Genomic DNA, 20,556 nt, shown 5'->3' with positions numbered 1-20,556 from the left:
TCAAGGCCCACTGTGGTCAATGGCAGAGCTGAGTGAGGAAACCCAATTCCCAAGAATATAGCCCTAAATTTAGATGAACCTTCAAATTGGAATATTTCAATGTAAATAATACATGCAACTTAAAATGCATTTCTGGTCTCATCGGGTTTAGGTGAGGGAGTAGGGTGGGGACAGGATGTTATGGGAAAGTAGGGAAGAAAAGGAAGCGGTTTACTAATCTGTGTCAATTATCAAACCAACCCCTTTCATCACTGAAGATTTCAGCAACCAAATACTGAAGGTCAGTGCGGTACCAAGGGTTGGGGTTACATATTAAACAGTGTAGTCCCGAACCTGTAGAAAACTATTGATACCTTGCATAGAGATAGGCACTAATACATAAAGATTATTGAAAACTCTTGGTTAAAGTACTTTAGTAGTATTTGAAAACACAATAGGAAATTACCCTGTAGGAATGGGATAGATACGGCATGTTAAACTTTCAGAAGGGGGAACATGCTTCACGGCTGATTGCAAATTTCTCATGCAATATTTGTCAGAATCCGGGAGCATTTTAAGTGGTCTTCTAACAATATAAGCCCCGCACTTTGGACTGGTAAGTACAACATTTTCATTTGGTAAATAATAATAATTTTAAACAGAAACAAGTCACGACCAAATAGCGACTCTTATCCTCCACCAGGCATAAAACACTTTAGCCAGCTAGCCGCCTTTCCACGGGGTAGAGTATAAACAACAAACAAAACCGCTTTGGTGCCGGCAGGAAAAAGGGGAAAGGAGTCGAGTCAAAACACCGTCTCTTAAGTTCCTCAAGATCAACCCAGGGGGAAGGGTCCTCCACCGGAAAGGGCCGGATAGCCTTTACAGGAAGGGAAAGTCACTCCGGAGCTCGCAAACGCGAGTGCCACCACAGAGTTCCAAGGCGGCTGCCAGAGCGTCGGCCGTCAGTTAGCACCTCCCCCTCCTTCCCAGAGCTGTAGCTAAGCAACCATCGGGCTCCGGGAGAGTCCAGGCTCAGCTGCTGTATTAGTGCCTCTAGCGGGGAACTATGAGCGCTGCAAAACCCTATCACCATTTTTACCCTCCCCTCTCTCCACCCCCTTTGCCCCCGCCCACCTCTTCACCACTTCGGCTCCTCCCTCTTCTCGCTCCGTCTATTTCTCTCTCTCTCTCTCCGCCCCCCCACCCCCCGCGTCTCTCTCTCTCTCTCTCTCTCTCTCTCTCTCTCTTTTTCCTCTCTCTCTCTCTCTCTCCTCTCTCTCTCTCTCTCTCTCACTCACTCACTCTCTCCCTCTCCCTCTCCTCTCTCTCCTTCCTCCTCCGCCTCCTCAGCTCTTGGGCTAGAATATCTATGGGTCGAAACGTGATGCGATGAATTCGAGAGAGAGCGAAACTAGGACGAGGAGTGCGGCGGAAGCGGCGGGACTCCCGGGCATGGGGGCTTCACCACAATAGAGGCAGCGCCCCCACCCGCCCCCGCCAGCCCCTCCGGAGCGAAGCCCCCAAACCCCCTCGGGAAAAGGATGGCGGCAGCACCTACCCAGATCGAAGCCGGTGGGTAGCTGTGTCGGGGGGTGGGGGGTGCTAAGGGAATGGGGGCTTAGCGCGAAGGCTGTCAGTTTCTTTTGAAAAAGCTTCTATTTCTCTTCTCTACCTCCCTCTCAACCTCTTTTCCCCCCTCTTCCCCAGAGCTGTATTACCTGATCGCTAGGTTCTTGCAGTCTGGACCCTGCAACAAATCCGCTCAGGTAAGGGGAAGAAAGAGATCTGGGAGTCGTGGTGAATGGTCCCAGTGGGGAAATCGAGGCAGCGGGACGAGCAGTTCCGTTGAGGGTGAGGGAAAGGCCGGCCTTGACTAGTCAAACGGTCAGCGGCTGGGCTTTAAGTGTGGAGGGAGGAATGGGTTGATGGCCCGAGCTGCTCCTCATATCTGTGTTTCCCTTTTGCTCAGGTGCTAGTGCAGGAGCTCGAGGAGCATCAGGTACGGAGCCCCTTCGGGAAGGGTGGGGAGGGTTGAGGTGAGACTGGAGGAAGAGGAGGGCAAGTCAGGGGCGGAAGACGGGCTGGAATAGAGGCTTCGATCTGGGTACCCGTAGCTGTTGTCACCGGGGTGAATTGGCTTCTTCCCTCAAAAGGGGCAGACAACGCTGGGGTCTTAACTCGTCCCCGCTTTATGCTTGTGGGAGGCAGTTTTTCAGGATTTCCTTCTCCTCGACCCCCCTTCCCTCCCCCATATACTCGTCTAGCTCTGAGCCAATAGCTATCAGGCCGAGAGAAATAAAGACGGTAAAGTGTTGAGGACTGGGACACAGGTTGGGTCCAGTTGATGGGGAGCGGAGGCTTTTCCTTCATCATTTGCCTCTGCTTCCCCCTTTCTTTTCGTCCGGCCCCCAGCTGATTCCGCGCCGCTTAGATTGGGAGGGGAAAGAGCACCGAAGAAGCTTCGAGGATCTGGTGAGTAAAGTTTTCATTTCAACTTAACCTAACTCTTTCACCACTCCCTCCCCACCTTGTACCCCCAACCCGTCCCCCACCTCTCAGCCGACGAGGTTCTAGAGCTCGGTGCAGAGCCAAAGAACGACTGCCCCTTCCCCCATCCCTGCTAGTCGGAAAAAGGGTACCTTGCCCTCCCCTTGGCCCTGCTTGTTTCCACCCGAAAACTTTGAAGAATGTGAGTTGATTATCAGAGGTGCCGTGTTGTGGATTATGAATATGTTACAAACATTGGGGAAGGCCCATTGTAGGCGGAAAAGGGAGAGAAACCAAGGGGTTATCTTGGGGCACGTACTAAGGTCTGACGCTGGCCAATGACAGCGTTGGTAACAGCCCGGAGTTCCGGATTAGTGGAAGAAAACTGGTTTCTGGTTGGTCCTGGCCTGAAATACGGGAACTAAGGCCAGGCTTGGTCTTTTTTTGGGGGGGCGGGGGGGCAGGGGGGAGGCGTGGGAGGAAGGGGCTCTGGAGGGGAATTGACGGACCAGGGATTAGGAAAAACGACGTAATTAAAAATAATAAGGAGCGTCAAGCCAATTTCAAATTTTGCCGGTTAGGTAATGGTCTACTGAGTAAAAGCATAATCGTTACGTATCTCTGATTTTATAAGCTCATTCAATCATCAGTTAAGTCGCATTTGCATAGACCCGTTTTCACTAAATAGAAACTGAGTTATCACTTTTTGAGAATTGGTGAAACACGATTTTGGGTTTACAAGGAGACAACAATGGACATATTTAAAAATGGAATATACTTTAGTGAAGGACCAAAGGCATTGGTCTGTGTTGTTTCTCCTGCAAATATACTTCATAGTATAAATGTACCTTGTGTTCAGCATTGACACACAAAAACAGGTGATCCTTTTTATTTTGCGGGGGAGGTTCCCTTGTGTTAGCTGCTGCCACAGTGCATTGGAGGGTAGTGAAAGGAGAAAGGAATGATGTTACTAAAATCTAAATTCAGCTATCTTTCCTTCAAATAAGATCCAAGTGGAGGAAAATCGGACAAAGTTAAAGAAAGTTGGCGGTGTATGGTAGACTCTAAATATAAATGATTTAAAATTTGCTTGCAATAAGACTATATTTAAATTGCTTCAGTGTTCATTTTGTTATTTTTGTTTGTATTATCTTACAACAGTGAGGCCACATTATTATTATCAAGTCTACCGACTGTATAGTTTTCTTATATTTTGCAAATCACAGAAAATGGTATAATTGTGATAAGGGTAAACTTGACCATCTGTATTATTAATAGTAACAATTTCTCAGATGGAGAAAAATTAGTTTTGAAAAACTTCATGTACTGCCAGGTTAATTTGTAGTCAGTCTTTCTGTTGGACTTAAGTCTTTCCCTCCCCCTAAAAGAGGCAAAAACAACAGTGCCTACTAATATGTTTTAACACTTAATGACTGATACAGGTTTTTATATATAGTTTTAATACTGAGGTGTATTGAAAATGTTTTCCTTTCCATTTGTCCCTCTCACAGCCTATATGTGTTATTTTAAGCAAGTGGCAAAGGAGATTAAAAGGAAAAAGCTTTTTTGAAACTAACTTGACAGTGATAAAAAGGAAATGAAAATCAAAGTAATTAAAAAATAGTCTCCTCACCAAAAAAACCCCAACAACCCAGTTTACTAGACTTTTCCTCATATTATAAAGACATACTTTTACATAATTGTGATCAGTGTCCATTTTATGCTTCATATTTTTCTTAACATTTAAAAATGTACTTGTGTATTTGAATAGTCATCATTATTTTAATGGTAAGAAAAAATTCAGTTGTATTTAAGGTACGATATGATTTGAACCAAGCTTCCAGTTGAGCATTTGAGCTACTTCCAGATTTTTGCTAATAACTTTGCATAGTTAGGTGGTCTTTTTCTGCTTTTTACTTTCTCCCCATCCCTTCTGCCCCCAGTTATTTTCCTGGACTTTATTCCCTAAAGTGGAGTTACCAGGTCAAAGGGTCTCATGAGTTTTATAGCTCTTGTCATATATTGTTTGCTGTCCAGAAGATTGTACTAATTTATAATGTCATCATCTAGGTATTTAGAGTGAGTTTTTTAATAGCTTTAAATCATTCGGTTTCTTTAATATTTAATAGATGTCAATTGCTCCTGGTTGACTTAGGTAGCTCTTTGTTTTCATTACTAGTGAGGCTTAACCTTTAAGGAATTAAAAAAAATTGTTAATTGTTACATATACTCAATTTTATCGTATCTTTTAAATATTCTTTTCTGTTTTTATATTTTCGATTTTTTTATGTACACAGAGTCTTCTGTTGTTTGAACATTATAGTTTAGATACTGTGGTTTTCTTTTACATTTCTGTTCTCTACCTATGGACTTCTTTGTAAGAGAAGATGAGCAGGGTTGAGTGATAATTTGAACAGAAGTGTAGTGGCTGAGAAGTGAATGTGCGGTGTTGGTTTGATTGCTAGAATTGTCAGTAATATTGTTGATTGCAATTATTTCACATATGACCTGATTTTGAGTGGCTGCATTGTAGAAGAGATGGGATACTTTTTCTTGGGGTAGGTGTTTTTGTTTTTTTTGTTTTTTTTTGAGACGGAGTCTTGCTCTATTGCCAGGCTGGAGTGCAGTGGCGGGATCTTGGCTCACTGCAACCTCCGCCTCCCAGGTTCAAGCGATTCTCCTGCTTCAGCCTCCCAAGTAGCTGGGACTACAGGCACGCGCCACCACGCCCAGCTAATTTTTGTATTTTTTAGTAGAGACAGGGTTTCGCCATGTTGGCCAGGATGGTCTCGATTTCTTGACCTCGTGATCCGTAAACCTCGGCCTCCCAAAGTGCTGGGATTACAGGCGTGAGCCACCGCGCCCGGCCTGGGGTAGGTATTTTTTAAATTGTCATTGGAATGATGGATTTATAAAGTGTGGTCTTTGATTTAGCTGCATGTTTTGGATTGAAATTTAGGGCAAAGTATTAATAAATAGTATCATCTTGATTTATCTGGAATATTACATTATATAGCAGTATTACAAACTTAAGGTGTATTGGGGTATGAAAAGGAAAGAGTACAAATGTACAACGAAGTGTTAACTAGGATATCAACATAGTAAATAGGGGTTGCATGGCCACGTATACTGCATATATGAGACGAAAATCCTGCCTTTTTGTTCATATGTATACTTTCATTTGAACTGATTGTCATTAATGCTTAATTTATCAATAATATTAAGGTAATGATAAACTGAATTTCTTTAACATTACTACTGTTAGTAGTAGTAATGAAATCCTTCCCTTCTGTTTTCTGAAACGGTCATCTGATTTAGTGTTTAGTGTTTTACTTGTAATTTTGAACACAAGGGAAGGTGCTTTTTTTTTAAAGCTGCTGGCAGTTAAGTATTGACGTATCCTGATCTGAAATGTCATTTAAAAAAGAATCTGTACATGAAGCTTCTTGGTCAGTTTATGTTGAACTGTAAGGTTTTTGAATATGGCATTTAAAATATAACACTCTAAATTTTCCAGAATTTTAAGTAATGATAGAGGGAAAATTTTGAAGTGATTGTTTCTGAATTTTCATCTAGGCACTTTATTTTCTGCTTCCTAGTTGGCTGTTACTGACCACATAATAGAATTAGATTTGCTTCTTGCAATTCATCTTAAGGTAGATAATTTAAATAATACAGATGTCCTTTCATTTGTGGTGACCCTATTGAGTTGTTGGCTAATTTATTGCTTCCTCCTTGGAGCTTTATTGGGGACAACAGAGTAATCAAGGTTGTGTGTGTTTAAATGAACAGTTCTTGTTAATCTATAAGTTTTATATATTGAAATGGTGATTTGGAAACTTTTTAAAAACCACATTTTAAGATTTTTAAATCATTTTTAGGAGTCTCCTATCATAAGACTGAACCAGGGCCCAGTGTGGTGGCTCATGCCTGTAATCCCAGCACTTTGAGAGGCTGAGGCAGGCAGATCACTTGAGGTCAGGAGTTCAAGACCAGCCTGGCCAACATGGCAAAAACCCGTTTCTATTAAAAATACAAACATTAGCTGGGTGTGGTAGCTCATGCCTGTAATTCCAGCTACTCAGGAGGCTGAGGCATGAGAATTGCTTGAGCCCTGGAAGCAGAGGTTGCAGTGAGCTGGAATCGCACCACTGCACTTCAGCCTGGGTGACTGAGACTCTGTCTCAAAAAAAAAAGACTGAACCAAAGTTATAAATATGTTTAGATGTGGTATATAGTTTTACATTTATTTTGCATTTTCATCTATAAAACTGAAAGCACCAGTTAGTGCTTACATTTGGAATGACATAGATTGTATTACCCTCATTTTATATGCAAAATACTAGAAGTAATTTTATGTTTTTTATGAAAAACTTTTATAAAGATTATGTTTGTTATTGTCCTTAAAAATATACATACATCTATGATTATATGTTGTTATAAGAACTTGCATCTGCATATAACACATTCAAGTTTAAAAGTGTTTTCACATTATCTCATTTGATCCTCACCAACTACTTTAAAACACTGTATTTAAATTCCAGACATACCTGTATTCTTTTCTTAACCAGCTGTTGTTCTCCAATTACTAATAATAGCTTAAATTGTCAATTAGAACAGCAGAATGATCTTTGAGTGCTGGTAGCATAGTTATTGCATCTCTAAGTGTGGAAGCAGTTTAAGCATGTTTGATTTATTAACTGCCATGTGGACATAGCCATAGTTAGGAAGAACAGGATGCATCATGGGATATCAAAAAGCATGCTCTGCTCAACCCCAGTGCAGTGTATTGTGCATATAATGCTAACTGATAGGTATTATGACAGAGAGAGGTCAATATCTGGAAATCAGTATTCCTGACTACTCCTGACTACTGACTTGCTTGAGCCACCACGTGCTCTCTGAAATATGTTGGCTTTAGCGATTTGTCTAGATTGATCCTTGGCATTTTTTTCCCCACATATGGGCTCTAAGGAATGTACTTTCAATGATTTAAAATCCTTTTGGAGATTTATCATTAATCTTAGGATAACTGGTATCTCAGTACAAATGAGATATTGTGAAAGTGAAGAGAGCTGGTGTTAGGGACTAATACTTTGGATTCAGTGAATTTGCCTTAATGAAATTTTGTCCTGAGCATCTTTGTCACATTTGAATATTAGTTTTAGTTCCTGTGCTTTAGTTTTTGTTTTACTACTGATGTTGATTACTGATTGATTAATAAACACTTTCCTTTTGGTAGGCAGCAAAATGGTATTCTAAAAAGGTAGTTTAGTGTTTGTGTCATAATTTAGAGATGCCCTTGCTTGACATTTCTTTTTGTTTTCTTTGTTTTTTTTTGAGAGGGAGTCTTGCGCTGTCGCCCAGGCTGGAAGGCAGTGGCGCGATCTCGGCTCACTACAAGCTCCGCCTCCCGGGTTCACGCCATTCTCCTGCCTCAGCCTCCCGAGTAGCTGGGACTACAGGCGCCCGCCACGCCCAGCTAATTTTTTGTATTTTTAGTCGAGATGGGGTTTCTCCGTGTTAGCCAGGATGATCTCGATCTCCTGACCTCGTGATCCGCCTGCCTCGGCCTCTCAAAGTGCTGGGATTACAGGCGTGAGCCACCGCGCCCGGCCTGCTTGACATTTCTTACATGGGATTTTGTGAGTAGTAGAAAATACCCTAATATTTAGTATGGAATATAGCCTTTACTTGTTGAGTGACCCTAGGGAAATTACTTAAGCTCTCAGAGATTGAATTTCCTCAATTATAAAATGAAAATTTCCCATTTGTTGTGGGTAACAAGTGAGTTAAATGAGAAAGAATGCATTTTGTTAATTGTAAAATGCTGTGCAAATGAATTGTTAGCTACATTTTAAAATTAGGATAGAGAGACCGAACAGCCAGCAGGGAAATCTGGAGAACTATGACCCCAGATGTTATATTTTCTTAGTCGATGAGATATCACCCCCATATTTTTAATTTTTTAAAATTTATTTATTTATTTATTTTAAGATGGAGTCTTGCTCTGTCGCCCAGGCTGGAGTGCAGTGGCGAGATCTTGGCTCACTGCAACCTCCGCCTCCCAGGTACAAGTGATTCTCTTTCCTCAGCCTCCCAAGTAGCTGGGATTATAGGCGTGTGCCACCAGTCCTGGGTAATTTTTGTATTTTCAGTAGAGGTGGAGTTTCACTGTGTTGGCCAAGGCTAGTCTTGAACTCCTGACCTCCACTGATCCGCCCACCTCGACCTCCTAAAGTGTTGGGATTACAGGCGTGAGCCACCATTCCTGGCCCTTAATATTTTTATAAAGTAAGGGGCATATAAAACAGTACTATAAAAAAGAATATTTAAAATATTAGTGTCAGAATTGAACTCAGAATGAGTGAGCTGTGTCTGTGTTAACACAAACATGAATGTATGTCAAAAGATATTTAGTGTAATATGCATTTTTTATGAATGCCAGTATAACACTGGTGTAGTATTCACTTTTTTTTTAAACAAATGGGAAGTTTTTATTGTGAGTCTTTCATATGTCTTATTGCAGGGATTCTCAACCCTTCTGGTTGTATCTTGAATTTATTTTCTATATATTATTGAGATTTATTTACTTATTTATTTGAGACACAGTTTTGCTCTGTGGCCCAGGCTGGAGTGAAGTGGTACTCACTGCAACCTCCACTTCCTGGGCTCAAGCCATTCTCCTGCCCTAGCTTCCAGAGTAGCTGGGATTACGGGCCTGCACCACCATGCCCACGTAATTTTTTGTATTTTTAGTAGACGTGGGGTTTCACCATGTTGGTCAGGCTGGTCTTGAATTCCTGACCTCAAGTGATCAGCCCACCTACGCCTCCCAAAGTGTTGGGATTACAGGCGTGAGCCATCACACCTGGCCTAATTTCTCGTATTTTAAGTTACCCTGTTTAAAATGTTTTCTCGTCCGGGCGTGGTTGCTCACGCCTGTAATCCCAGCAGTTTGGGAGGCCTAGGTGGGTGGATCATGAGGTCAGAAGTTCAAGACCAGCCTGGCCAAGATGGTGAAACCCTGTCTCTACTAAAAATACAAAAAATTAGCCAGGCCTGGTGGCAAGTGCCTGTAATCCCAGCTACTCCAGAGGCTGAGGCAGGAGAATCCATTGAATTTGGAGGGCGGAGGTTGCAGTGAGCCAAGATCTCGCCCACTGCCCTCCAGCCTGGGTGACAGTGAGACTCCGTCTCAAAAAAAAAAAAAAAAAAAGATGTTTTCTCATGCCCTTTAGTATCCGCCATTGTGTTTTATAGTTAGCTGGGTCTCAATTATTTGTGGTTTTCTTAACTTTTGTTAGAAGCATGAGCTATATATATATATATGTTTGGTTTATTTTATCTGCTAGTTGGTACTGAGCTCTTTTGTTGGACCTTTCTCTACTGAGCACCTACTAGAATGTGGGTGGGTCCCCTGTCCTTGTCTTAATTTCATCTGCCCTTAGGTTATAGTGCTTTTTAGTGCTTTCTTGAGGCAGTGTAAGCTAGAGAATACTTGACCCTAGGAGGGTCGCTTCTGGTGTCTCTTTCTTGAGGAAATCTTAAAACTAATAAAAAGAAAAAGAAATGCTATGCATAATGATCAGCATTTTCAAAGGTGAGTGATGGAAGTTTTAACATTTTGTAAGTGCAACTAGGCAAAGGCCTGCCTGCTGTTTTTTTTTTTTTCCCCCTGCCTGGTTTTTCACTTCTCTTTCAAATTCAGCAACCATTAAAACACAGCATTTGATTTAGGTTAATGTAGACATCAAAAAGAGAAAACCCAGTTAATTTTTTATGTTTTCTTTTATGTTCAAAGAGAAAAACCAGTTAATTTATGTTTTCTTCCAGTCTTTTTTTTTTTTTTTTGTACAAGTATTTGTATTTGTATTTTTTTTTGAGACAGCATCTCACTCTGTTACCCAGGCTGGAGTGCAGTGGCTCGATCATGGCTCACTGCAGCCTCTACCTCCTGGGCTCAATCAATCCTCCCACCTCAGCCTCTTGAGTAGCTGGTACTACAGGCATGCACCATCATGTCTGGCTAATAATTTTATTTTTTATAAAGATGGGATCTCACTTTTTTTTGCCCAGGCTGGTCTTGATTTCTTGGGCTCAAGCGATCCTCATGGGATTACAGACCTGAGCCACTGTACCCTGGGGTTTTTCATTAAAAAAAAAAAAAAAGCCCTTCTTAATGAGATATTATGCGCTAGTTACCATGCAAAATTTTATTGGGTTGGGGTGCCTTTCTCTTTGCTTGGAATGCCCTCCTTTCCCTTTCTGTCTTGTGAACTTTTCATATATTTTTCAAGGGTGAAACTGGACATAAACCCTTAAACCTCTAGGCAAAATTAGGTGTACCTTACTTCTTTGCTTCCTTAGTTCTCTGTACTGACCTCTGGGTACTTGCAGCTTAATTTGTTTCTATTTACTGTTTTGTTTGCTCCTCTAAGACTATGGGTTCCCTTAGGGCAGCAATTTAATCTTCTTTCCATTGCTTTCCTATGCTTTAAATGGCTGAATGAATGCATGAGTGGATTACTGTCTTTGTCCTAACGAACTTTAGGAGATAGTTATCATTACTGTTTTACAGATGAGGAAGTTCAGGCTCAGAGAGGCTAAGAAACTTTGCCTAAGGTCATATAAGTAGTAACTGGGGATGCTGCAAAGATTCAAATCAGTCTCTCTACTGGATCATACTGCCAAAAAAGAGTAACAGCTAGTAAATTTTAGTTCCAGGCTCTCAGACTTCAAAGTACTCTGTTATCTCTGTAGTACACTTACATTGATATAAAGCTTTGCTGTATTTTTCAAAATCCATTTTGTTTTCTGTCCCTAAAGAGCAAAAGATTACATGACTAACTTTTGTATATGCCTGTTCTGTCCTCTAAATTAATCAGTCAGTCCCAGGCAAAATGTTACATTTTACTTTTTGAGCATGCAATCCCAGTTTGCTTCTTCATTTAACTTCTGTAGCCATGGTCTTGGAAAACAAATAGCGTATTGTCTGCTATATTTGTTTTTTAGAGTTACTTGTCTGATACTATTATTTTTAAAAGCCAGGGTAAACAAATATTTTTGGTGTTTGAAAATTAGTATTTCGAATGTAGCTCCTGGTGCAGTCCTGGCCTCCTGAGATTCGCTACCTTTTACATTTTATTCAGTGCCCAGCTGGATTTCTTTTAACTAATTATGATGAATAGTATCATCTCCGTGAGTTTTCTGGTTTTCTCAGTTGTCATAATGATTCTGAAGTATGGTAATTCAGTTATTAGATTTGCTCTTTAGATCAGCCAGTCTAACTATCAAGAAGGTTTATAATCTAGGGTTAATTTAATGTCTTTCAGTTTATTCAGATTTACAGTTTTCATTGCTTTGCAGCTTTGTGTTAATGATTTCTATCATTATAATTTTTCAGCTGCCTTAAGAGGACAGTAGTAGAAAGAGCAGTGGGCAGAGAAACCCAGATTCCTGTCTTGTTTCATTGTAACAATTGGACAAGGCACTTTACTTCTGGATCTGTTTTCTCTTCTGTAAGGTGTGGGGTTAGGTTGATTATACATAGGGATCCTTACATTTCAGAGATTCTATAATTTAACTTTTAGAGTTGTTTTATAGAATAATATAGAAGTTTGAATTATACTCTTAACAAAAACCTTTTTTGGTAGAGATGGAGGTCTCACTATGTTGCCCAGGATGGTCTTGAACTCCTGGCCTTAAGTGATCCTCCCGCCTCTGTCTCTCAAGTGCTGAGATTACAGACGTGAGCTACCATACCCGGCCTTGTATTATACTCTTTTTTTTTTTTCCGTATTATACACTTAAACTTTGTTTATAGAGAATGTTTTTCTTCTGCAGTCCTCAGAGCACTTAACTGTTCCGAGTCAGCCATTATATTCCAGAGAGATAAATGTAGTTAAATGACTGAAATTAGAATGTTTGAGCTTTAAACAAAAAGAGTGGTTTATAATACTTAAGACATGAATTTTATAGGCTATGATATAACAATATAGATTTATTTAAAAATGTAAAAAAAAAAAAAACTATTCAGGGTAGGTAAGAGTTCTTATTCTGAAAAGATCACCTTTAAAAAGTTCCAGCTTTAATGAAAAGCAAATAGATTCAAGTAAGCAGTTAACTACCCTTATAAGACCTAAAGTTTGATTTAGAAGAAACATTTTAAGAACTACATTGATATAGTTTGGAAGCCTGCTAATGTGGTTTGAAGGAGAAACTAGCATGTTTAAACTCAAAAGATTGTTATTGCCATTATTTTGATCGAATCTGTTTCTCTAGTGTTACAATCATATTTTGTTTATTTATTTATTTAATTTATTTTTTTGAGGTGGAGTCTCGCTCTGTCGCCCAGTCTGGAGTGCAGTAGCATGATCTCGGCTCACTGCAACCTCTGCCTCCTGGGTTCAAGTGATTCTCCTGCCTCAGCCTCCCGAGGAGCTGGGACTACAGGCGCCCACAACCATGCCCAGCTAATTTTTTGTATTTTTAATAGAGACGGGGTTTCATCGTGTTAGCCAGGATGGTCTCGATCTTCTGACCCTGTGATCCACCTGTCTCGGCCTCCCAAAGTGCTGAGATGACAGGCGTGAGCCACTGCACCTGGCCATATAATCAAATTTTTATTGATTTTAGAGCAAAGGACTTTTTCAATGTAACTGCTTAGAAATCGAGCAATTTTCTATTGTATAGAGTGAAAGTCAAACTTGTTTATTGTATAAGTCTTTAAAGGGATAGTTAGGAGTAAGTTGTATTTGCTGAATATATAGACCTCATGATTCTGTATTTTTGAATTATTACTGAGTGATTGATAAAACTTTTTATATAATTAGCTGAAAATCAAACATCATTGTTTCAATAAAATGAAATAGCCAGGGAGCTTAAGATATCAGTTTAAGATGTAACTCCAATAAATTTTCTTTCTATTGGAGGTTAACTCTAAAGATTCTAATTATAGAACTCCCATTTTCTGGATTGTATATGCTAATTATGTTGTATTTCTAGGGTAGTTAAGTGAAGTTTTTATGTAACAACTGAATATCTTGAGTTGGTCCAGAGGATTAAAAAAAATAATTACCAGTAAAGATGTCAACTACTACTCTATGTAAAAGCCCTCTTACAGCATTTACTTGATGAAAAAATAATGGCTGATAACAGAAGCCCAGTTTATCTAAGACAGTTTTGGGAAAGAAGGAATAAGCTGTTATAGTTGTTAATATGCAGCACCTTAAGACTTTTTTTTCCAGATACTTATTTTAAGGGTACTAATTATATTTGCATGTAGTCATATTTAGGAAGTGCCTTAATGTGCAGGATATGAATTATAAACTAGGATTTTAGGGTATCACTCTGTAGATGATAGGAAATGATTTATTCTTATTTTTATTTTTATTTTTTGTAGAGATGAGGGTGGTGCTATGTTTACCAGGCTAGTCTCGAACTCCTAGCTTCAATCAATCCTCCCTCCTCGGCCTCCCAAAGTACTGGGATTACAGGCGTGAGCCACCATTCCCAGCCATGAAGTATTTTTTAGATTGAATCATCAGCTGCATTGACTTTAATATTACCTCTATATTTTTCTGAAACATACCTCTGTATAGTTGTTTGCTTGGAAGAAAAACTAAAGATGTGAGAATTAATGGAAAGAATTTACTTAATCTTAACTCCGTCCTGATGCATAAACTAAACCCTGGAGATACAAATCTGAAATAATCTGATTACCATTCTTCTGGAGTATCATGACAGTTGCACAGGCTTCAATTATTTTGGTAGATTCAAATTGTTTTTTTGAGGGAACTTACCAAAGATATATAGCAGGATATAATTTAAAACAAAAATAATCACAGGTGATTCACTCATGTTACCAGAATGCTGAATACATGTTGGACTGTGGTTCTTTGACCTGTGTTTCCTAGGAAAACAAAAAAGGCAACCTGATAGGAGAATCTGAGATTTTTCCTCCAGGAATTCTTACAACAACATTGATTAGGTCAGGCGCGGTGGCTCACTCCTGTAATCCCAGCATTTTGGGAGGCGAGGCGGGTGGATCACAAGGTCAGGAGTTCGAGACCAGCCTGGCCAACATGGTGAAACCCCGTCTCTACTAAAAATACAGAAATTAGCTGGACATGGTGGCTTGCACCTGTAATCCCAGCTACTCGGGAGGCTGAGGCAGGAGAATCACTTGAACCCAGGTGGCGGAGGTTGCAGTGAGCCGAGATCACACCACTGCATTACAGCCTGGGTGACAGAGCGAGACTCCGACTCAAAAAAACAAAAACAAAAACATTGATTATAGTTAGACTTTACTTTGATTTTTATTCATTTATTCAACTTATATTTATTTAGTCCTGCTTTATGCCCAGCACTTTTTTGGGTGCTAGGAATACAGCACTTAAGAAAACACACAAAATACCTTCTCTCATTGTGATCACCAGAGATGATTTAGAAAATTATTCTTTTGTGTTTTATTGTTGTTCTTTGTTTTTGGAGACAGGGTCACCCAGGGGCTGGAGTGCAGTGACAGGAACACAGTTCACTGCAGACTTGACCTCGTGGGCTCAAGCAATCCTCCCACTGCAGTCTCCCGAGTAGCTGGGACTACAGGCGTGCCACCATGCCCGGCTAATTTTGTTGTTCTTTTTTTTTTTTCACTTATTTTCATTCAGAGCCATAATTTTTACATTTTTTGTAGGGATGAGATCTCGCTATGTTGCCCAGGCTGATCTCGAACTGCAGGGCTCAAGTGATTCTCCTACCTTTGCCTACCAAAGTGCTGGGGTTACAGGCATGAGCCACCGTTCCCAGCCTATTGTTGTTCTTGATTGACCTGGCGGTAATAGTATTGATGTGTGTCCTATTCAATGGCATGTATACACACACACATATATATGTATATGTATACATACATATACATATATACACATACATGTATAGATACACATAGGTATCTATACATATACATATACATGTATATATACATATGTGTATATATCACTGAATATATATACATATATGTGTATGTGTGTATATATACACATATGTGTGTATGTGTATATATATATATACACAATTATAGCACTTATAAAAATTGACATCGTAGCCAGAAGTAGATTTTAGGACCTATCTCAAGATGAGGATGTAGATGTTCACTTTATCTAAAGATTTTTAATATTCTGGTTTTTCTTTTTATTGTTTTAACAAGTATTTATGAAACACCTCAGGGATTTGCACATTAGCTTAGATTAAAAATGCAACACGATTTTTGTTGTTTTATAGTTTCATTCTTATCTATATATGGTATCTAATGTCCAGAATTTTACTTGTTTTTTTAAAAACAAGTTTTTGTTTCAAGGAATTTTGGCTACATAGCTGAGTTATTTAAAGCATAGTATTTATAACATTGTTAGTTTTATACCCTTTTGGAAACAAGTTAACTTTAATAGAAAAACAGTTTTGCTTTATTGGTTGTGGGTTTGGTGCAAGTAATACCTTTCACTTGTATTCTTATCATTTGTATAGAATCTAGGTCTTCTGATTTTGGATCAGTTCGTCACTACTGAATGAATCAAGTAATAGAGAGTTTACTCATCACCTGTGTGCTTTTTTGATTTTGGCATGTTAGTTGCTTTGTAACACTTATTTCATAAGATTAACAGCTAAGCAAATGACTTGATCAAGACATTTAAATGTATATTAGAGTGCCATGCCATGTAAATGTTGTCATATCATTTAAATGTGCTTATTTTGTGACTGTTTATTAAATTTGGTCAATTATTAAATATTTAAAAATTTCTCTTCCTGATTCCATATGTATATGGAATATATATATGGAAAATATATATCTATACACACAGATATATATATATATTTTATTTTTAATTTTTTAAATTTTTTTGAGTCGAAGTCTCTCTCTCTCTCTCCCAGGCTGGAGTGTGGTGGTGCAGTCTCGGCTCACTGCAACCTCTGCTTCTGGGGCTCAAGTGATCCTTTCACCTCAGCCTCCCGAACAGCTGAGACTAGAGGTGCAGCCACCATACCCAGCTAATTTTTGTATTTTTTGTAGAGATGGGGTTTTGTTTGGCCCAGGTTGATATCAAACTCCTGGGCTCAAGCCATCCGCCTGCCTCGGCCTCTAAAAGTGCTGGGATTATCTGCCTGAGCTACTGCACCCAGCTCTGATTCCATATTTTATTTATTTTTATTTTTTTTATTTCTTTTTTTGAGTCAGAGTCTCACTGTGTTGCCCAGACGGGAGTGCAGTGGCACAATCTTGGCTCACTGCAACCTCCACCTCCTGGGTTCAAGTGATTCTCCTGCCTCAGCCTCCTGAGTAACTGGGATTACAGGTGTGCAGCATCACGCCTGGCTAATTTTGTATTTTTAGTAGAGATAGGGTTTCACCATGTTGGCCAGGCTGGTCTCGAATTTCTGACCTCAAGTGATCCACCTGCCTCAGCCTCCCAAAATTTTGGGATTACAGGCGTGAGCCATCGCGCCCAGGCCTGATTCCATATTTTAAAACTGTACTTTGCTCTATAATGGAACAATTTAGTAGTGGAATAGATTTATATTTTTAAACCAAATAAATGTGTTTTTCCTGTGTTTTATTTATACTTTTTTAGGTGGCAGCAAATGCACACATTCCTCCAGACTACCTCCTTAAAATTTGTGAGAGAATTGGTCCTTTACTAGATAAAGAGATCCCTCAGAGTGTTCCTGGGGTACAGACATTATTAGGTGTTGGTCGGCAGTCTCTGCTACGGGATGCCAAAGGTGAGATTTTCAGAATTTAGGACTGTGATATCGGAGGAAGGAGTGGAGAGTTAGCTTATTTTTAGGTTGAGTAAATGTTCCCATGCTTTTCTAAATAATAGTTTTTCTTATCTTGCCAGTGTTGTTTTTGTTTTCTTAGTGTACAAGTAAATTTTTAGAGACCTAAAAAGGAGTCCTTTTGTGTAAAAGTGAATATATATAGGTAAAGAATATAAAATACCTTTGTAATCATGGAATAGAGATCTCAAAGATTGCTGCTTTGATTAATACAGTATAAATACTTACAATATTCTTTCTTTATAATGTTCTTACTCTTTATTAGTTTTGATAATGTCATCCTAATGATGTTGTGCTTTTCATAACAGGTAAATCAAAATTATATGTACAATTTTAATATTTGAACATATTTAAGCAAAAATATCAACCCAGCAGTAATTTTTTTTTTTTGAGACAGAGTCTTGCTCTGTCACCAGGCTGGAGTGCAGTGGTGCGATCTCGGCTCACTGCAACCTCCGCCTCCCAGGTTCAAGCAATTCTCCTGCCTCAGCCTCCTGAGTAGCTGGGACTACAGGCGCACGCCACCTCGCCCAGCTAATTTTTGTATTTTTAGTAGAGACAGGGTTTCACCAAGTTGGCCAGGATGGTCTCAATCCCTTGATCTCGTGATCCGCCTCAGCCTCCCAAAGTGCTGGGATTACAGGTGTAAACCACTGCGCCTGACCTCAGTAATTGTTAAATAAGCTTTTCTACTCAGCTGATTTTCAGTGTTTTACAGATTTTTCCCAAGTTTTACCTGGAACCTCAATATGTCAGACATCTAAAGTGGTATTTGATAAACATAAAAATGTAAAATTAGGCATTAAAGATGCCTATTGGAGTAATAAATACTTAAGGTCTAGCAGCCCATTTATTTCTATGTTTTGTTTAATTAGCATACTATTTTCAAAAATCCTAATTCTCCAAGATAAATAGTTGTGTAATGATACCAGATTTTAAGCATCTCATTTTATAATTTAAGGAAATTCTTAATTGAGTTTATTTGGAAGCTTTCAAGAGAGCTTTTGGCTTTTTGTTTTAAAGCCAAGTTATTAGTAATATTTAATATTTCCTTACATTTTTTGACTTAAACATGAAAGAGAAAAAAACACAGCTATTTATAATCAGTTACCATCTGATATGCAGTGCTGTTATCTGTTATGACACAACTGGCAAGTATTTCATAATATGAACATGTACCAAAGTATAAATATGCCTGAATTTTCCCTGGCATACTTGTGCTATAGTTATATCCTTGCTTATACGGTTTTATATGAATAGACGTGTAAGCCTAAAGATCAAGAAGAACTGATGTAAACTTTAAAGCTTATTAATCTGTGACATATTTATATAAGATTCAAATATGTGCATAAAAAAAGCTTTAGTTCAAGACTAGCTTAGAAATAAAATATCCAGATGATATGTTAAGGTGTTGGGTGTTTACCAGTTATAAATTTAGTTTATAACATGTTCAAATATATGCCTACTATTTTCATTTTGGTTTAATAATTAAAAATGTATTCCAACAAATGAAATTAAAATCAGACATTTGCTTCTGAGACATGGTTAAAAAAAAAAAACAAACTGCTCTATTCCTTAGCAACCTTTGTTCTTTTTATATAGACTGTAAGAGTACACTATGGAATGGGTCTGCTTTTGCGGCTCTGCATAGAGGCAGACCTCCAGAACTACCTGTAAATTATGTGAAACCTCCAAATGTGGGTGAGTAATACACCTGTGTGTTATAAACAGATTGTTGATTCTTTCCTTCCTGAACTCATTAGGAAGACAAAAATAGGTACCAAGATTAAATTTGAAGCATAAACAAACTGTTTACATTCCTGAGGAGTTTCATGGCTAGTCCAGATTTTTTAAACATTTTTACTTAAAGCAAATACAATGTTTTATAAAAGGTGATCTTTGTTTTATTTCATTTCATTTCACTTCTTTCTTAGCAGAAACTTTTTTTAATATAGTATAGACGTTTTTAACCATATGGTTGTCTATTTACATGTCTATGTGCTGAGTTTCCCAAACAAAAGTACATTATTTATATGTGTTGTTTTCCAAAATTATAATGATGTTATACATTTTTATATGTCTGTATTAAGACAAAAAGTCACCTTTCTTGGTTCCAGTTTAATGAAATTCACGTCTCATTCAAATTATTCTTGGGACATCTCTGGCCAGACCATTATGAAGAAATACTAGTAGTGGTTCCCAAAGAGATCTAGATACAAAACTATTTAAATTAAAGTTCGCCCTCACAAAGTATGTGCAAAACCAAGGTGCTGGGTGAGTAAATTGCTCCTCTGCTCCATTACTTTCTCGCTCTTCTAAAAAATTACATTATTTTATATATAGTGCCTACAGAATATGTCTAAAGTTTGAAAGGGATGAATTTCAGATAGAAAAATATGAATACTTTTTTAAAAGGAATACTTCTTATACATTAAGCTTATGTAGTTTATCCTCAGAGGTTAAGTAAATTGAAGCTAGAAATATTTCTTAAGATATATTTGGACAAAATCATTGATTAAACATACATAGGACTTATTCAGGGAAATTGGATACTCTGAAGTATATTGCTAAAAATACTCTTCCATAGCTTGGATGTTACTTGGAAAAGTTGAGTCTCATTGAACATGGTATTGCTAACTTTTTTTTTTTCCTTTCAAGAGTTGTTTGTTTATCCACCAGAATTTTCCAGTGTTCACTTTCCCTTAAAGCTTTAGTCATAATTAATATATTGAATTGAGATAACTTTTGTTATTCATGCATTTACTTATTTTCAAAATACAGTATTTTTAGCTATACTGTCAACATTATTTTGTAGTGTGTTATGCTTCATGGGTCACATGTGAAATGCTGAAGAGCAACCATTACAATATTAGGTTTACAGGCTTTCTTTATCCCTTCTTCCCTTCTCTCGCTCTTTTTTTCTTTTAACTAAGCATATACTTTCAAACTTCTGCTGGTTTTGTAAAATAAACTCTTTACACGGATTTGAATCCGTTTGTCATTCTTTTAGTAATTGCTTAGGAATTGTCATGGCCCTGGCAGTGATGCTTTTAAATTCATTTTAAATCTGGCATGTTATTTAGGGAGGAGCTTTTAGAACAGAGGCAATTCGATCATGATGTATTTTCATGTAGTACCTGGTACTCAAGATGCTTAAGTTTAAGTTATTTAGAATTCAGAGCCTGACAAAAACTCACTAAGATGGATATGAAATCTTCTTTCCAGTTTGTGATTTGAGGCAGTTTTCTCTTT

General features: G+C 38.5%; 1 protein-coding gene across 3 annotated transcripts in view; it reads left to right on the top strand.

The window, feature by feature from the left end:
* Positions 1-995: 995 nt before the first annotated feature.
* Positions 996-20,556, top strand: part of BRWD3 (bromodomain and WD repeat domain containing 3) — a 132,218-nt gene continuing 112,657 nt past the window's right edge. For 2 of the 3 annotated variants that reach the window (XM_054544773.1, XM_024240891.2), the window contains exons 1-6: positions 996-1,554; positions 1,690-1,748; positions 1,952-1,981; positions 2,395-2,454; positions 17,097-17,247; positions 18,907-19,005. In XM_054544773.1, coding sequence (XP_054400748.1) covers positions 1,524-1,554; positions 1,690-1,748; positions 1,952-1,981; positions 2,395-2,454; positions 17,097-17,247; positions 18,907-19,005 — 430 coding nt within the window. In that variant the 5' untranslated portion in view covers positions 996-1,523. Of the gene's footprint in view, positions 1,555-1,689; positions 1,749-1,951; positions 1,982-2,394; positions 2,455-17,096; positions 17,248-18,906; positions 19,006-20,556 lie in introns of those variants that run through there. The other variant, XM_054544774.1, reaches the window with a different exon arrangement.

This window comes from Pongo abelii, chromosome X (genome assembly GCF_028885655.2).
Source record: "Pongo abelii isolate AG06213 chromosome X, NHGRI_mPonAbe1-v2.0_pri, whole genome shotgun sequence".
NCBI classification, from domain to species: domain Eukaryota; kingdom Metazoa; phylum Chordata; class Mammalia; order Primates; family Hominidae; genus Pongo; species Pongo abelii.
The sequence above is the reverse complement of the archived record's forward strand: the minus strand, read 5'-3'. Positions and strand labels throughout refer to the sequence as shown.